At 36.5% G+C, this 15,030-nt stretch overlaps 1 protein-coding gene across 16 annotated transcripts in view; it reads left to right on the forward strand.

Moving 5' to 3' along the window:
- Positions 1-15,030, forward strand: part of LOC139456386 (CAP-Gly domain-containing linker protein 1-like) — a 113,155-nt gene that overhangs the window by 93,394 nt on the left and 4,731 nt on the right. For 14 of the 16 annotated variants that reach the window (XM_071238060.1, XM_071238051.1, XM_071238057.1 and 11 more), the window contains 3 exons: positions 108-232; positions 912-1,078; positions 13,589-13,702. In XM_071238060.1, the coding sequence (XP_071094161.1) occupies positions 108-232; positions 912-1,078; positions 13,589-13,702 (406 nt within the window). Of the gene's footprint in view, positions 1-107; positions 233-911; positions 1,079-2,587; positions 8,243-13,588; positions 13,703-15,030 lie in introns of those variants that run through there. The other 2 variants (XM_071238065.1, XM_071238066.1) reach the window with 1 other exon arrangement.

Raw genomic sequence — 15,030 nt, forward strand, 5'->3', positions numbered from 1 at the left:
TGCTTCAGACAGACAGTTAGCCTTTGAATAGTGTCTTTCTGATCCCAAGATGTAACATTATTATGTGGTGTACTGATGATGGCAGCCAGTGATGCATTGTGTTTCAGATTGAATTCCTGAACTCCGTGATCGTGGACATGCAGAGGAAGAATGAGGAGATGAAGCTGCGCCTGCAGGCCATGGAGGCCGGGGTCTATGATAATGGGGATGCTGTAGAGGGCATGGACATCTCGTGAGTTCAACAACCTCATGGCAATTAGGGGAATAACAGATTATCTGTCATGACAGATGTGACATGCAAATTCTGGATATGTGATATTTTGACTTTCCTCTGATCTACAATTTGATATTCCAGTGATCTGACACTTGGTATAGTTGGAATATTGCTGGCCGTGCTTTGAGACAGGATTCAGTCACTCTCTTAGACAGGACATACGTTTAAGTTTGTCTACCAACTTGAAGGGGGGTAATGATTTGTAGAAATCTTGATATATGGCAATTGTCAGTAGGGAAATGACAAGTTTTAATGTCACTTTTTGAAATTGACACCATTTATCTACTATTTGTATGTTCAATGATCAAATGTTACAAATATGGCAACAAATATAAACAATCAAAACAATTGGCAATATAATGTGTACACACATCTTGTACAGACAATCAATACCTTCATGTCAGCCTACAGTCAGAGTGACCTCCCTTTATTTCCTTCCTCTCAAGCTGTGTGCAAAAGTTAGGTTTTGACATCAATTCAAAAATAAAGCCAGGAAATTGTGGCCATGCTCATACTGTCCCAGTACTCTTACAGTATTATCAGCATAGTGTTTAAAATTTAGCAATAATATTGTCACCTGTACTCATAATAGATGACAAATAAACCGTTTACCAAATTGTATGATTGTTTCTCTCAGGCCATCCCGTCCACGATCAGCCCCTCGTCTGTTTTGTGATATCTGCGATATGTTTGACCTCCACGACACTGATGACTGCCCCAAACAGGCCATGTCAGAGAGTCCCCCACCCACGCAATACCATGGCGATAGGAAGTCAACACGCCCCTACTGTGATATCTGTGAAGGTAGGTGCTTTGGTTTTGTGGAATCTGAGATTTTATGTGTTAGTATGTCTGTGATGACATAACTGATATGTTGAGAATATTGTCACTCAATTCACATAATGAGTGGCTGTTTTAAGGGATGTTCTTCACAAAAAAATGCTTTTGACCTCAAAATGTGACTGAGAAGGTCACCTTGAGGTTCAAATGAAGTATGTGATAAGTGAACGGTGATACGTATATATTCTATGACAAGAATAAACTAAATATACAGTTGCTGATATGGGAAAATATATTAGGATATTAAGAAAATAAATGTTCTTGGTCATCTAGCAAGGCTGCAGAAGCAAAGACACAAACAACAAATGCTTTGCCACTGCTATTTCTTCACCGGGACAAAGAGTGTAACTTTCAATCCAAAAAGCAAACTTTTGCAAGAAAATCGGGCCCTGCCTGCAGTGATAGTGATTTTTGTAAATCCATGCCAAGAACCAATTCTGTTTCTGTTCACAGCCAAATGATATTCACCAATGCATTTTTCACCCATTACTTGAGATGACACAGTGAAGGGTCCGACCTAGAATAACACTTGTATGATATGTATGTAAAACATAGTTATGTGTAGGTTGCAATACATTAAATAATGCTAAGAAATGAACTATCACAGTTTGCACAAGTGTAAAAAATGTGACAAAAACTTATAAAAAAAACACCAACCCAACAATTTGAGAAAAATAGAAATCATTCCAATCTCTCACAATCATCTGCATGATGTTCATGTTTATTCTCCTAACGATGCGGACATATACCTTTGGGTTGTCTTCTTATTAACCATTGTCCTTTCATATCAAGACTAATGCAACAGTCCTAGTGCTCCTTTATTTGTGCCAATTGATTGCCTTGTGGCTATGTGCATAGTGCATTTCTCTCACTTCCTTGTAGATAGCACAATGCTGTTATCAGTGATTAACATGTTTATTGCACATTAATGTTATTCCCTTTTCAACTGCTTCAGTTTCATAAAATGCTGGATCTAAACATTAAAGTAAATAAAACATACGTTCTTTGAGAGCCATTTATTTAATTTTATGTATTAGCTACAGTGTTCCTGTTTCATAAACTCTGATTTTCATAAACAAAATTAATGCATCATAACTGTTATATTACATTAATTATTTTTATTGAGGTCTGAATAAGTAATAGAACTTGTTTCATATAACTAAGAAGCATCAATATTTCGGGGTTTTTCATTTTCTGAATAATAAATGAGACTGAGCTTTTTTGTTTGTCCAAAAATAATTGTCATGTTTGTGCATTTTAAAAGTGAACATATTGCATTAATAGTAAATAGCAAAATAATAATGTCTGAATTTAAGAAATCATATTGGAATTCTGAGGTCCAAGAAGTAGATTCTTAATCTTAACTTTAAAAAAAAAAAAATTCTGTCTGAAGCAGTTGAATGTTTTCATTTTCATTTTGCTCTCATGCTGCCCTGTGAAGCCACCCAGGTTTGCTCTCATTTTGCATTGCAGTGTTTGGCCACTCGACGGAAAACTGTGACGACGAACAAACGTTTTGAAGTGTGCAGTCAAGTCTTGTGGCATCAAGAAGAGATCCTGTTCCGCATCAATCTGCTCATTCCGCAATTTCATGCCGCCTCTGTGTTACTTGTTACGAGACTCAATGTTCGATGTCTCTCTTGGGCTTGTTACACCTGACAGTGGGTCTTCTTGTGATGATGAGTGTACCTGTCATTCAAAGCACATACAAAAGAGGGAAGGGAAGTACAAATGTAGGAAGTAAAGGATAAACCATTTCAAACATATCTGCCAGAGTCTCAGAATACGGTGTTGGGAAATGAATCATATTTATTTCTTATAGGAAGCAGAATAAATAAAACTGGTTTATTATACATTTAAGGATGTGTTGATTTGTATTATAATTTCAGCATGTATTGCGTAGTGTCCTTGGCAAGATGAGAAAATATCTTATGACCAAATTTGCTAAAGCAGTTATAGCATTATTTCTAGAGATCAATCCATCTTTAAAAATTGTGTGTTGCTGTCACTGTATTGTTGGGACAGTAATTGTGAGATAGGCATGAAATGCTTTGTTTGCTGGTGGTCATGGCAACTGACAAATTTGGTCCTTGAAAAATTGATATTTACCGTATATTGTTACACTGCTGAAATTGTTCTTAATTTCTACACACTGAATTTCCTCATGCTTCCTAAAAAAATTCGAAAAATACTGTTCTGAGAACTATCGATATGATAGAAAGTCTCATTTAGTATCCTTAAATAAAACAAGATATACTGGAGCGCATTTGTGGGGCTGTAGATCTTATGACATATAAGGTTTTAGTCCTATTTGCATGACATTTCATGTAGTTAGTCATTTGTGTTTAAAGGGATTTACAAATATTGAAGCCAAGCTACAGCTTTATTGTGGAGCTGTAAATACCAACAATAATAGAAGTTCTAAATGTAGGTGCACTTTAGTGGCATTACTATCCAAAGTGCTTGTGACACTTCACAAGAAGACCGACTGTCATAAATGTCTGTAAGTCTGATCTCAGGGATCTGTTAGCTAGCTGGGAGCAAAGCACAATAGCATGAGTTACAGGGGAATAAATATTTTTATACAGTTGCTATAGTACCATATCTTCTTTGATGAGTTTTCACAAAGGATATTTTGCATATTGATATTCTTTGAGGAGACTTCCTGCTGTAATGTACCTATGTAAATATTTACAGTCTTTCAGTAGATTTTAATAAAAAAATATTCGCTATTAAATTCTGAGTTTTTCAGTTTAATAGAAGAATATGGTGTAATGTAAATGTTTAATGTCATGCATGAATGGTATGACATGCATTATTCATATTTGTAGAAGTATAATATATACACCTTGTATATATGCCATATGCTTGATAATATATATTTATCTTACTACTGATATTGAGGTACATACAGTGTATATAGGACAAATGTATTTTAATATAAAAAAATATTTTTACAACCTGGTAACTCATGCTATTATTGTTTGACCAAAGTGAAAAAATTGAAATGCTGTTTTCTGAATGGCATTGATATTGTCAACATATTGGTAACAAATATATTCTGAATGAAATTGTAGGGCATTAAATGAAATTATTTGATTAAAATATGTAATAGTTTTCAGAATAATACGGATGACATTTGGAATGAATATATCTTTCGTGTAGCCCAGGTACAAGAACATCACGCTTTAGAAAATGAAATCTCCACGTAACATAAATGCTCAACATAGATTGATTCTTTGGTCAAACAATTGAAACAAGCCAGTCAGTTTGTTAAAGGCACTTTGCTGGATGGTTGCGAAGCTGCTGTGCCAGTTTGTTGTTTGTATTTGTTGGTGACTTGCAAGTCCATCATTCCCTAGCAGTGATACTGACACTCATGTTTGTGTGTGACAGCTGTCATTGCATAACCCTTCTACCCAATGCTCATCGTGTCATTACTGACACTGTGTCATGAAATGTTCAGTTCAGTGCATTGATGATATTAACTTCAGATTGTAGCATTCTGGGTTTAAATTTATGTCAATATGAAATAAATTATTATTGCCACCTAATTCTATGTCATACTGGCCCTTATGGTTAATTGTAGACAGATTCTACTCCAGCATCATTATCAAATATCTCAAATTTTCACAGTTGATGTAATCAAACTGTGACAAATGGTACAAAGTCTCTCTCAATAAAAGATTTCAACTTTTCATAAGTAACATGGTCTTGGATTGTATATAAGCATCTTCACATAAAATAAGTAATTAGTTGTGTTTTCATGAGAAAATAAGCATCTCATGTTTTGGAAACTTGCTGGTTTGCCAGTAAGTATGTTATAAAGGCTTATGTCCTGTTGTTAGTGCCAGCTTGCCAGTCTGTGCTACACCACAAGAATTCTTAATACTCATATGCTTTGTGCAAAATGAAAAAGAAAATTCATTGGTTTATGTTTATCTGATTTTCATGGCAGTGTAGTATGTGATACGTCATTCAGCTAAACAGTGATACAGGTTTTTAAGTATATAAATGTGGTTACTTGATTAAGGCAAGTGGTACAATAAGAAATATATCCGAGGTCAAACTAAGACATTTTTATTTGGAATAAAGATATGATGCAAAAAGTGAAAGGACATATTGATCTCATGGTATAAGTTTTAAGAATGTAAGTTAATATGTAATTTATTTTCATTAATGCTCATGTATCACCATAATCACCAAGCATGTCAATGAAACCATTCTTCAAGAATAAAGAAATAAACAAAGCCTACTTTTGAGGTGCTATTGTCTATCTCACATGATAGAATATAACACTGGTACATGGTTACAGGGAAAATGTAAAGATGAACGGTGTTCAGTTTGCAATATCCTCCTTGAAGTGAAAAGCTTGCTTAAATTTGGTTCAAATGTCTTGCTTCAATCAGAATACATTGAAAAGTCAGATGTTGAAATATGACAAGACCGGGAGAAAGCAATTAGTTTGTGCAACATACAGACCCAGCTTAGGGGATACAATTATGTGGATATGTGATAAGTCATGTCCATCCGGAGCGTATATATTTGTTTCAAATTATCAATTTTTATCATCAAAATATGTCGGGAGTGATCCTTTTCTTTTCCTTTACAAACCGGCTAACTGTAGTAGTTAAGTGTCATCTCCCTGGTAATTATTTCCCTACTTGGTACATGTATAGTTGTATTCAAAAGAATTTGCATTTGAATTGTACTATTTGATTGAAGCATGACAGTGAGGACAGATACAGTAATAAGCTTATGTGTCAGGTCTGTTTCCATTTTGTATAGGGTGTGTATGGGTAGATCTCTAACACAGTAGTCTTGTATCATTATAGATTAATATTAACATTATCATTTGTACATGGATTCATATGTGGAGGAGCTTGTCCTATGATTAAGAGACACTATGTTGCACCACACACTACTCAGGATAAACTGAAATATTGTTGAAGGGACTATTCTCCATCGACTGGTCCCCATTACCATACTAAATCTATTGTAATCAGTGTGTTGTATTAAAAGAAGATATTGTGTAGTTTTAATAAGGTAATTATAAACTGCTGATTCATCTGCTTATGAAGTGAGTTAGCAGACAAACACGGGTTTGGCTTGAATCACACTAAATGGAATTGCCAATTGGCTATTATTTTGTCCCACTTCAAGGGCAGGTTTAAAGACACTGGGTATAGGTTCATCTTTAAGAGTAAAGTTTAAGGCAGCCTCATTTTTTGTTCGTAGTTGGTAACTGATTGTCTTCTCAGTTTTACAGGTAAATAGCTGTAGCATGAATCTTGAATGTAGGAACTTATTTGAGGAGGTAATACCGAAAACAAAGTTCATACTTAACATGTGTTAACTTGATACTGACAAATGTCTCAATATCATATTTATGAACAATTCTTAATTCAAATCTTTGAGATTTGTAAAAGAAGATCCTGAGTGGTGTCAAAAGTGGCAGAGTGAGCTTTCATATACTGTATAAACTGTATAGAGAGTGTGAGTGTATTTGGAGTGTAGTGCTGTAGTTGTAGTCACTATGTATCATGGCATACACAACATGACAAGTAAGCATTCATTTTCAAGGAAATGCAGAAATTTCTTCCCAAACCCAGACTGTTGTTTTCCATAGTATTTCCATAAAATGAAATATTTGTTCTCATGTAGTGGTATTTTCTTCCGTGAGAGGTTTATGGTGAATAACTAGAACAACTAGACTTTGAATTCGGGTTCATGTGTTTTCTTTCGGGTTAATCACTTGATACTTGTAGGAATTTGTGTTTTATTTCATTCTGTGTGATATTCAAGTGATTTTACATCCACTTTAGCCTGCTCAGTAATTTCAGTGATATGCCGATGCCTAGTTCTCTAAATGGTGGCCTTATGTAGACCATATGGTGTTTGTTACCTCAAACATTGTAAAGTAGGCATTGATTCTACAAAATAAGCTTGTCGGTGGCATGTACTCTCTGTGGTCCTATTTTCTTGCAATATTTGGAACTTTTTTATTTGACATCCAATTGCAGATTCTATGTGCCTAATAACCTATGAAATATGTGCTTATTATCAACTAATCATTTTTGCCAGAACAGTTGAACTTTAGCAGATTTCATTTTCATTTTGTTAAAATGAGTTTTCTTTCTTATTTCTTTCCTGACCCACATTGGTGTCTTTGTTTCACTCTCTCATTTTTTACTCCTAAGGCCAGCGCTACAACTATGATATAAAGTTAAGGAGTCTCTCAACCCTTGAATATGATGTATATTACACAGCATGAATAAATGACTTTCAATTTCCAGAATCAACTTGGAAACTAAAATCTGTTAAGCATATTGTTGTTTCTGGAAATATTCATGTGGTGATTGTGTGGTACAAGGTCAGTAGTATTACCATTAGTGTACATTTATGTAGAGTGCTGATTTATAATTGCAAGTGCTATTCTATGTTATTGTTTGAACAGTTCCCCAGCATTTCTAGTGGGTAAAGTTTTTTTGTTGTTGGCACAACTGCAGCACATGTATGTAGCATTATGATATATAATGTATTAAAGACTGCCACTTAAGCTTAAGTTTGATCTATAATCTGAACTGTTTCTAAACATAGAGGCTTTTTTATATAAAGGCATCTTAAATTATTAAGAAATCTATGAAATTATCATATTTTACAAACTAAATAATTATTTAACTTCATATCCTGAATTGATAACTTGTTACACCTTTGAGTTAAAATCAAATATATGCACATGTAAATATTTTCCTTTTAAGCTCATTTGTAAAGTACATTTTCATTGTTCTAAATTGAATTTTACATTATGCACGAAGAAAAGTAAAAACTGGATTGTAAATAACTAAATGAACACGTTTGTATTGATATGATGTCAAATATTGTCCATTGCATCACAAAACATCTCTCTGTTGATTCATCTTTAAGGAACTCCCAGTATATACGTTGATCTTAAAACCTATTACCAGATTTTAGCAATGTTATTGAACTACCCTTGTTGGATGCCATATTGGTTTGTAGTTTTGCAAATTTGCCATTCCACTGAGCCTCTTCAAAGCTTCATGTATGTAAATAGCTCTAATGAACTGGTTTGTATGCATGTCTGCCTCTGTAATAAATACTTTTATACCTGCTAAGTAATGTTTTAGTTTTTCATGAAAATATTTGTGTTGATATCATGATGAAGTAGATTCCCTAGATCTGGAATGTCATGCTTATCTTGAACTTAGCCTTTGGTCTTAAATGTATTATTAAGTTTGTTTATATATCCTGTGATTGACATTTACACAATATCTCAAACCTTGAAGTGGGTTCCTAATCACTAAAATCCTCAGTAATATGCGTTTTTATCTCAAACCTCAAATGAAATATTTTTAAAGATTCACGTCCTCAGAGGTAGCAGGTCAACATTGCCTCAACCAACGATCCACAGTCAAAACTGCCACACAAAACAATATAAAGACAACAAACTCAATTCTGTCACAATTATTGTAATACTTTGTACATATTATACTACTAACGGAAAAAGTAACTGCTTGATATTAAATTCAATATAAAAAAACATCTATTCTGAAATTAAATCATGCATCTTTACATTTTCATGAAGAACTGGATTTTAAGGTCTAAATTCAGTTTGCACGTGCATGTTAATGCACGGGGCACAATGGGGATGTTTGCATGTGTGTTGGGAGCATGATATACACGTTTTCTTTTTTAATGTTGTACAGTGCACAGTGATTGTCTAGTTATCAGCTGTTCATAAACCAATTTTGGTAAATATCGCCTAAGCAATGCCACAGCTTGCTGACAATCAGTGTCTAGGCACCGTGGGTATGGCGCAAAACGAAGTTTGCCAGACATTTTGATGTTCGAACTGCGACATTAACAGCTCGGGCAATTCCTGGGTTGAGACCAACTAGTGGCAGAGCCACGCGCAACCGGTTGAGGGAGCACAACACCCGAACCCAACATCCAGCGATACGCCCAATTTTGCTTCCACGTCACCGTCAGACACGTCTAGCTTGGTGTAGGCAGCATCTGAGGTTTCATGGGGACAGCACTGATGGTCGTGCAAGGGTGTACATGCGCTACTCATTATAGTCATTTTGGGGATGGAAGTGTAATGGTATCGGGAATGGCATCACAAGTCAAGGGAGAACACAACTTATCATTGATGATGGCAATCTGAATGACGTACGCTGTAGGGACGACATCGTTCGAGATCATGGTCTACTCTTTGTTCAAATGCAGGGACGTAACGTCACGTTGCAGCAGGATAATGCCCGCCCACATGTTGCACGTTTTGAAACAGACTGTTTGAGACAGCATAACATTGCCATCGTTCATGCAGATATGGAATCAAGGCCTTTTCGAGGCTTTTCAAGACTATCAGTTTCATTTCAAGGCTTTTTAGTTAGTGTAAGACCAAACTGTATATTAGTCGTAAGACTAAAAAGCAGTATGAACATCACACATTTTCAAACAAAATTGATTCACAAACAACAAATGAAATATATTAAGTCGTGTCATGATGTCTTCGAGTTGTTTGACAAAATGCATATGTCAAATCTATCACTGTGATAACTAACACTTAAACATCTTTGGCACATAACTATTAGTTTTGTGTGTTTTAATACTTTTATGAACAAGTTTATGTAATATTGTACAAATTCAAGGCTTTTCAAGCAAATCTGGTGATTTTCAAGGATTTTCAAGTTTGACACTAAAAATCAAGGCTTTTCCATCAGTACATAACAAGGAATAACATTAACATTAACATTGTTAATTGACAACTCCGCACCATTGTTCACAGTGTTAGTCTTCAACACAACTGACACCAACTGATAACTGGAAGGGACTGGAGTCCAGGGTTGAAGGCCCTGTTTTGTAGTTTCCTGAAGACAGGTCTGATGTGCGAAGGGGGTAGAAAAGGCATGGCCTGTAGCTTGATCACGTAGCAGTGTCCACTGTTGTTATGACAGTAACTGACCAGTGTATATGAAGAAAAGTAATGAGAATGTGCCGAATGATATGTTATTATTATTACAATATACTGTGACTGTGGTCAAGCAGTATTCTGAGTCATAGCCCACGAACCAAATTATTTTCCCTCCCGCCCAGCTCTCACTGTAATGCTATAGTCCTAACCGAAGCAAGTCTAGATTTCCACCGTTCTGAATCTCACCTATCACTGAGGCTACTTATCAGTTAAAAGGGAGTTGTTTGTTTCAATCAATTATCTCTATTTTCAGTGATTAAGTGTTCGTCTAGTCAAGCACTGATGACTATTTTTAACAATGGTCACAAAACAAATTTGCCTTGTGAGATGGAACCTCCATGTATTTCAATGGATTATCATTACTCGTCTACAATTCCACATCTCCATGTCTGTATGTGACGTCACAGTTACCTCCGCATGTCGAAGGGATGACGGACTAGTGCCAAAACAAACTAGGCAATTTCATCAAAACGACCCAATTTTCAAGTCTTAAATGACCAGGCACCGACAATATATTGTTACATAGTGAATATAATGTATTGAAAGTAAAGAGCAAGACCTTTATTTCTGTTAACATGCCGCTGATACTCAGGCGACATATTTCTGGTATATAAGCACAGTCTCAGAATTGCCTTCTATACCTTACTGGATTCCATTGCAAATATATCTGTGTAATGCAGGGACGCTTCATCTCCCTAAAGCCAGAACCCAGTATATTGTGTACAGAGCTCCAGATAATTTTTTGAGCAATTGAGTTTTTACTCTACGGTTTGAATTTTAATTGGGTTATTACATTTTTCATTTGGTAACCAATATTATATAGATTTTTTTTCCAAAAAGAGTGAACATTTTATGATTTAAAAAAAAATGAAATAATGTTTTTGATGTATATATCCATGATAACTGTTCTAAATATATAGGCTTGACTCGGAAAGTAAATTAGCTCGTAATTGTGCTTCGGATATTATCTCCTTTGTACGCATGCTGAAAAAGCTATATTGGGTATTTACGCGTGCTGTTTTTATACATTTCAGTTTTTCATTTAATGCATGCGTTTCTGTACGCAAGTTAATTGAAAGTAATTGGGTTTTGAATATTTTTGGGGAATATTTTACGCAAGTACGCTGCTTATCTGTAGCTCTGTGTGTAATTGGGATTTCCCACAGCTGGCATTCATTATTTTTAGACAAGGGAGTGAGGGTTACAGATGTGTCAGTGGAGGTCACCCACATCAGCTGTAAACACCAGTGGAAGAGTAACTGATAAAAACAAACCAGAACCTCGCATGTGAACCCTGCAGATTTGGACAGACCCTAGAGCTGAGGCAATCTTGGCTTGAGCTGCACTCCGGTGATTGTGTGTAGAATATACCTAATGTGTGACAATAGCTGGCGACTCAATGAAGGCGTGATGTGTAGCATGGCATATGTACAGGAATGGCTTTCAGCAGAGATGTCTTATGGATATGGAAAGGTCTTTGTTGGGTTTATTTCCACATAAATACATTCAGCGAAATGAACTCGCAATTATCATTTATGCCATATATGCCATGCTTCAGTCACTGTATGGCCTGCTGCAGACATGATCAGTCACTTTCCGCAGTGACACTGCTTGCTGTGGCTTTACGCTGAATCCCGTGCTAATGACACGTGCCACACATGACACAAAACAAATGATTTATCTTTTAATCACGTTTATTTAATTACCGATGGCAACGGTTAAATAGGTGAACACCTGTATGTGCCACTGTACAGTACATATACAATGTACAGTATTGTTGATGTTAGCATTTTGGCAGAATTCTTGTGCAATTTCCTTAACTTGCTTAATTGATTATTTGCATTAACCTGATATGAATCTGTAAAGTTGACTGATGACAAAATGGAAGCTCTCATTTTTAAAAAGGAAGCTGTGTCTGCGCTTGCTGTAATCATTGGTTAATTATTGATAGGGCAAATTGATCCCATCTCAGAAATGTGCATATGTTGCATCTCATTCCGTCATATGTATACTTCTGTGTTGACGTGTCGATGTGATCATGTTATTAGTGTGATGCCAGTATACACACGAGATGGTATTATGGAAACTCCACCTATTGCCGGATCGACACCTGGGATGAAGCAGAGCGGGAAGCGTTGCAGCAGACAATCAATAGTGTTGCTTTAACATACGATCATTGTCTGACAGTACACAGGGCTAATCCAACACGAAAGGTCGCTGGTTTCAGTTTAATAGTTGCCCTTCAATGTGATGAGCGGAAAACACAGTTTTAGATCTTGTGTGACCTAATTGTGACAATGGCTTCCCCACAACACTACGGCTGATTCGTTGTGTAGGTCAGCGTGAAGTGAAAATGTCAAGTATATGCATGATGAAACGGGTATGACCTACCATAGATCGCTCTTGTGCTCTGGGATTCTGTTTGAAGGTACGTGCATGAAACTATTTAGGAATATTGTAGTGTTACCACCCAGAAATTCAATGATGTTGGTGAATATGATGCCGATATTCATACATCTGATCTATATGTGGTACACACTATGTCGCATGTCACTATTCAACATTGGTGATCGAGACGGGGAGGGGCATTGTTAATAACATTAATTACAGGTGCGGCCGGTTCTGACTAAATTATATGTACAGGCCACCGTCATATAGCTAGAAGTTATCCCTTGAGCTATATATGTCCGGTGAGGTTGAAAAGAATATATTGCAATGAAACCTCTTTAATCCAGAAACCCTGCCATTCGGGCGATTGCTGTCTGCAAGGTAAGGTGTGTAAAGGTAAAGGCTGTTACAGCACACCCATGCTCCGTTGACAAGGGACATTGTCAATCCGGTCGATTATCCGTGATTCATTGAATAATACAGTATGCCTCTGTGGATGTAATCGATATTAGATGTTTCAAACACCATGTGATAGAATGTGCATGCTTCAATAAACCAGTTAGAAACAACAGACACCCTATCGGCATATGGTTTCTGGAAACAGTAACGGTAGAGATGTTCATCCTGGTGTCCACACTTTTTAAGAGATGCCGTTGCCAAGGAATGGACTTCTATGAACACAAAGGGACATTTTCACAATACATGTCTAGGAGTTGTAGCTGCACTGTTGTGAGTAGCTGATATCCTATGTCATACAAACACAGGCGCAACAGATGCACGAGGCTTTGTACACAACCTGAGGGCGTGTGTGCAGAGGCTGCACAGCTGTGGCACGAGCAGATGCCACCAGGGTCACGATAACCCGGACAACTGCTGTCATCCATATTGTTGCAGTAATATATGTGTCGCTTGTTGAAAGTGAGTTGATTATCAGTTGGGTGAGCATAATAGTATTGACTGATACCTCATATGGTAAATAGATAACTATCGCACAAAATATGTGACTGTGTTTTGAAGCAGTTGTTGCTGCTGGGGTGGCGAGCCGAGCTAACCGTGTCATAACACTGAGTGCACTCTTCTGTTGACAGATGACGTTCGTCAGGTGGAAGGAATGTCATCCCCCGAGGCTGTGGAAAGTCCCCGCGTGTCGCTACTTCCGGGTGTGATGGAGGAGGATGTCGTGGCACTGCGGAAATGGGAAGGTGAACTTATTAATCGTATGAGTGAATGTTGTTTTACGCTACCGCCGCCATTATTCCAGCTATTTCTCTGCTCCATGTAAATACTCGTGTCTGGGCAAGTTACCTTATGTTATGGAGAACACTGAAGTTAGGTACGCATATTTCCAACACGTTGTTACTTAAGTCACATCCACTGTTTGCAACGTTTTATGCTGTGGATTGGAAATGTGTAGAACCGGAACTGTATTGAAAACTATGACCAAATGTAAAAATATGAAGAAAATAAAGTATCTTCACAGATAGCGGACTGAATGAGCAACGAATGTAATGCAAATATTTCAGCGTTTCCTTATGCGTCGATAATGGGTAGAAAGTGCGAAGGGTTTGGCAATATGTCCATATTTCAAACAACAGAGATAGTACATTTGGCTGTACTTTCGTAGCTAACAGTTTAAACGCGTTATCGCTAGTGAGAAATTCTTTACAACCGTTTAATGTTATGAACTTGGAATCTATATTATGAAAGTGGGAAGTAAACTTATGCAGTACACGACTATCTGTCAATATTTGAAACTATCATAAGAGGGAAAACATAGCGCCTTCAGGGGAAGCAGTCTGAACGAGCTAACGTGTGCACCGACATTATTCCTAACAGTGTAATGTTATTTCCTAGGAATGTATTGTCACATTGAAAGGTTGAACTGTAAACATATGGGGAACTCGACAATCTGTTGATATTTGAAACTGAAGAGAAAGTATAGTCCACCTGGAGTAAAATATTAAAGGAACCAACGGCTGTGCAGTGATCCTTCAGGGATACGATAAAGTTTTCGACATGTTTAAAGTTTTACGAGTATCACACGTTTTCATTCTAACTATTACACATCTTTTAGAAAAAGAAACTGGAAAAGGAAACTGGTAATAGCAAGAAAACCCCGAATATAGCTCGAAACTCAAAATGTCAAGAAAGAACTATCAAAATCCATTTTCATCGCTTTAAAGTTCAGGAAATACTTTAGCTTTTCGTTTTTATGTATATTTCGAGCTTTTGTTTTATTTTCTATTATTTTCATCTGACGTTTAGACGTTTCAATGAACGCCTTCTGTGTTTCATGTTGGGTTTTCAAGGGGTTATATTAATATTCAGTACAAGATACACACTTCCTTATTTAATAGTTTTGTAGTTTTGTGGTATATTTCTCATGATTTCACTGAAGCAACGTCCAAATATGTGTAGAATTCCGATAGCGTGTAATGCAGTGAGTTCTATAGAAAAACACATTGACATTGCGAAAACATTTCAGTGTTCATTATGGGGCACCTATGTAATGTATTACCGACACTGGGGA

This window comes from Haliotis cracherodii, unplaced genomic scaffold (assembly GCF_022045235.1).
Source record: "Haliotis cracherodii isolate W230 unplaced genomic scaffold, xgHalCrac1.p SCAF_11, whole genome shotgun sequence".
Taxonomy (NCBI): domain Eukaryota; kingdom Metazoa; phylum Mollusca; class Gastropoda; order Lepetellida; family Haliotidae; genus Haliotis; species Haliotis cracherodii.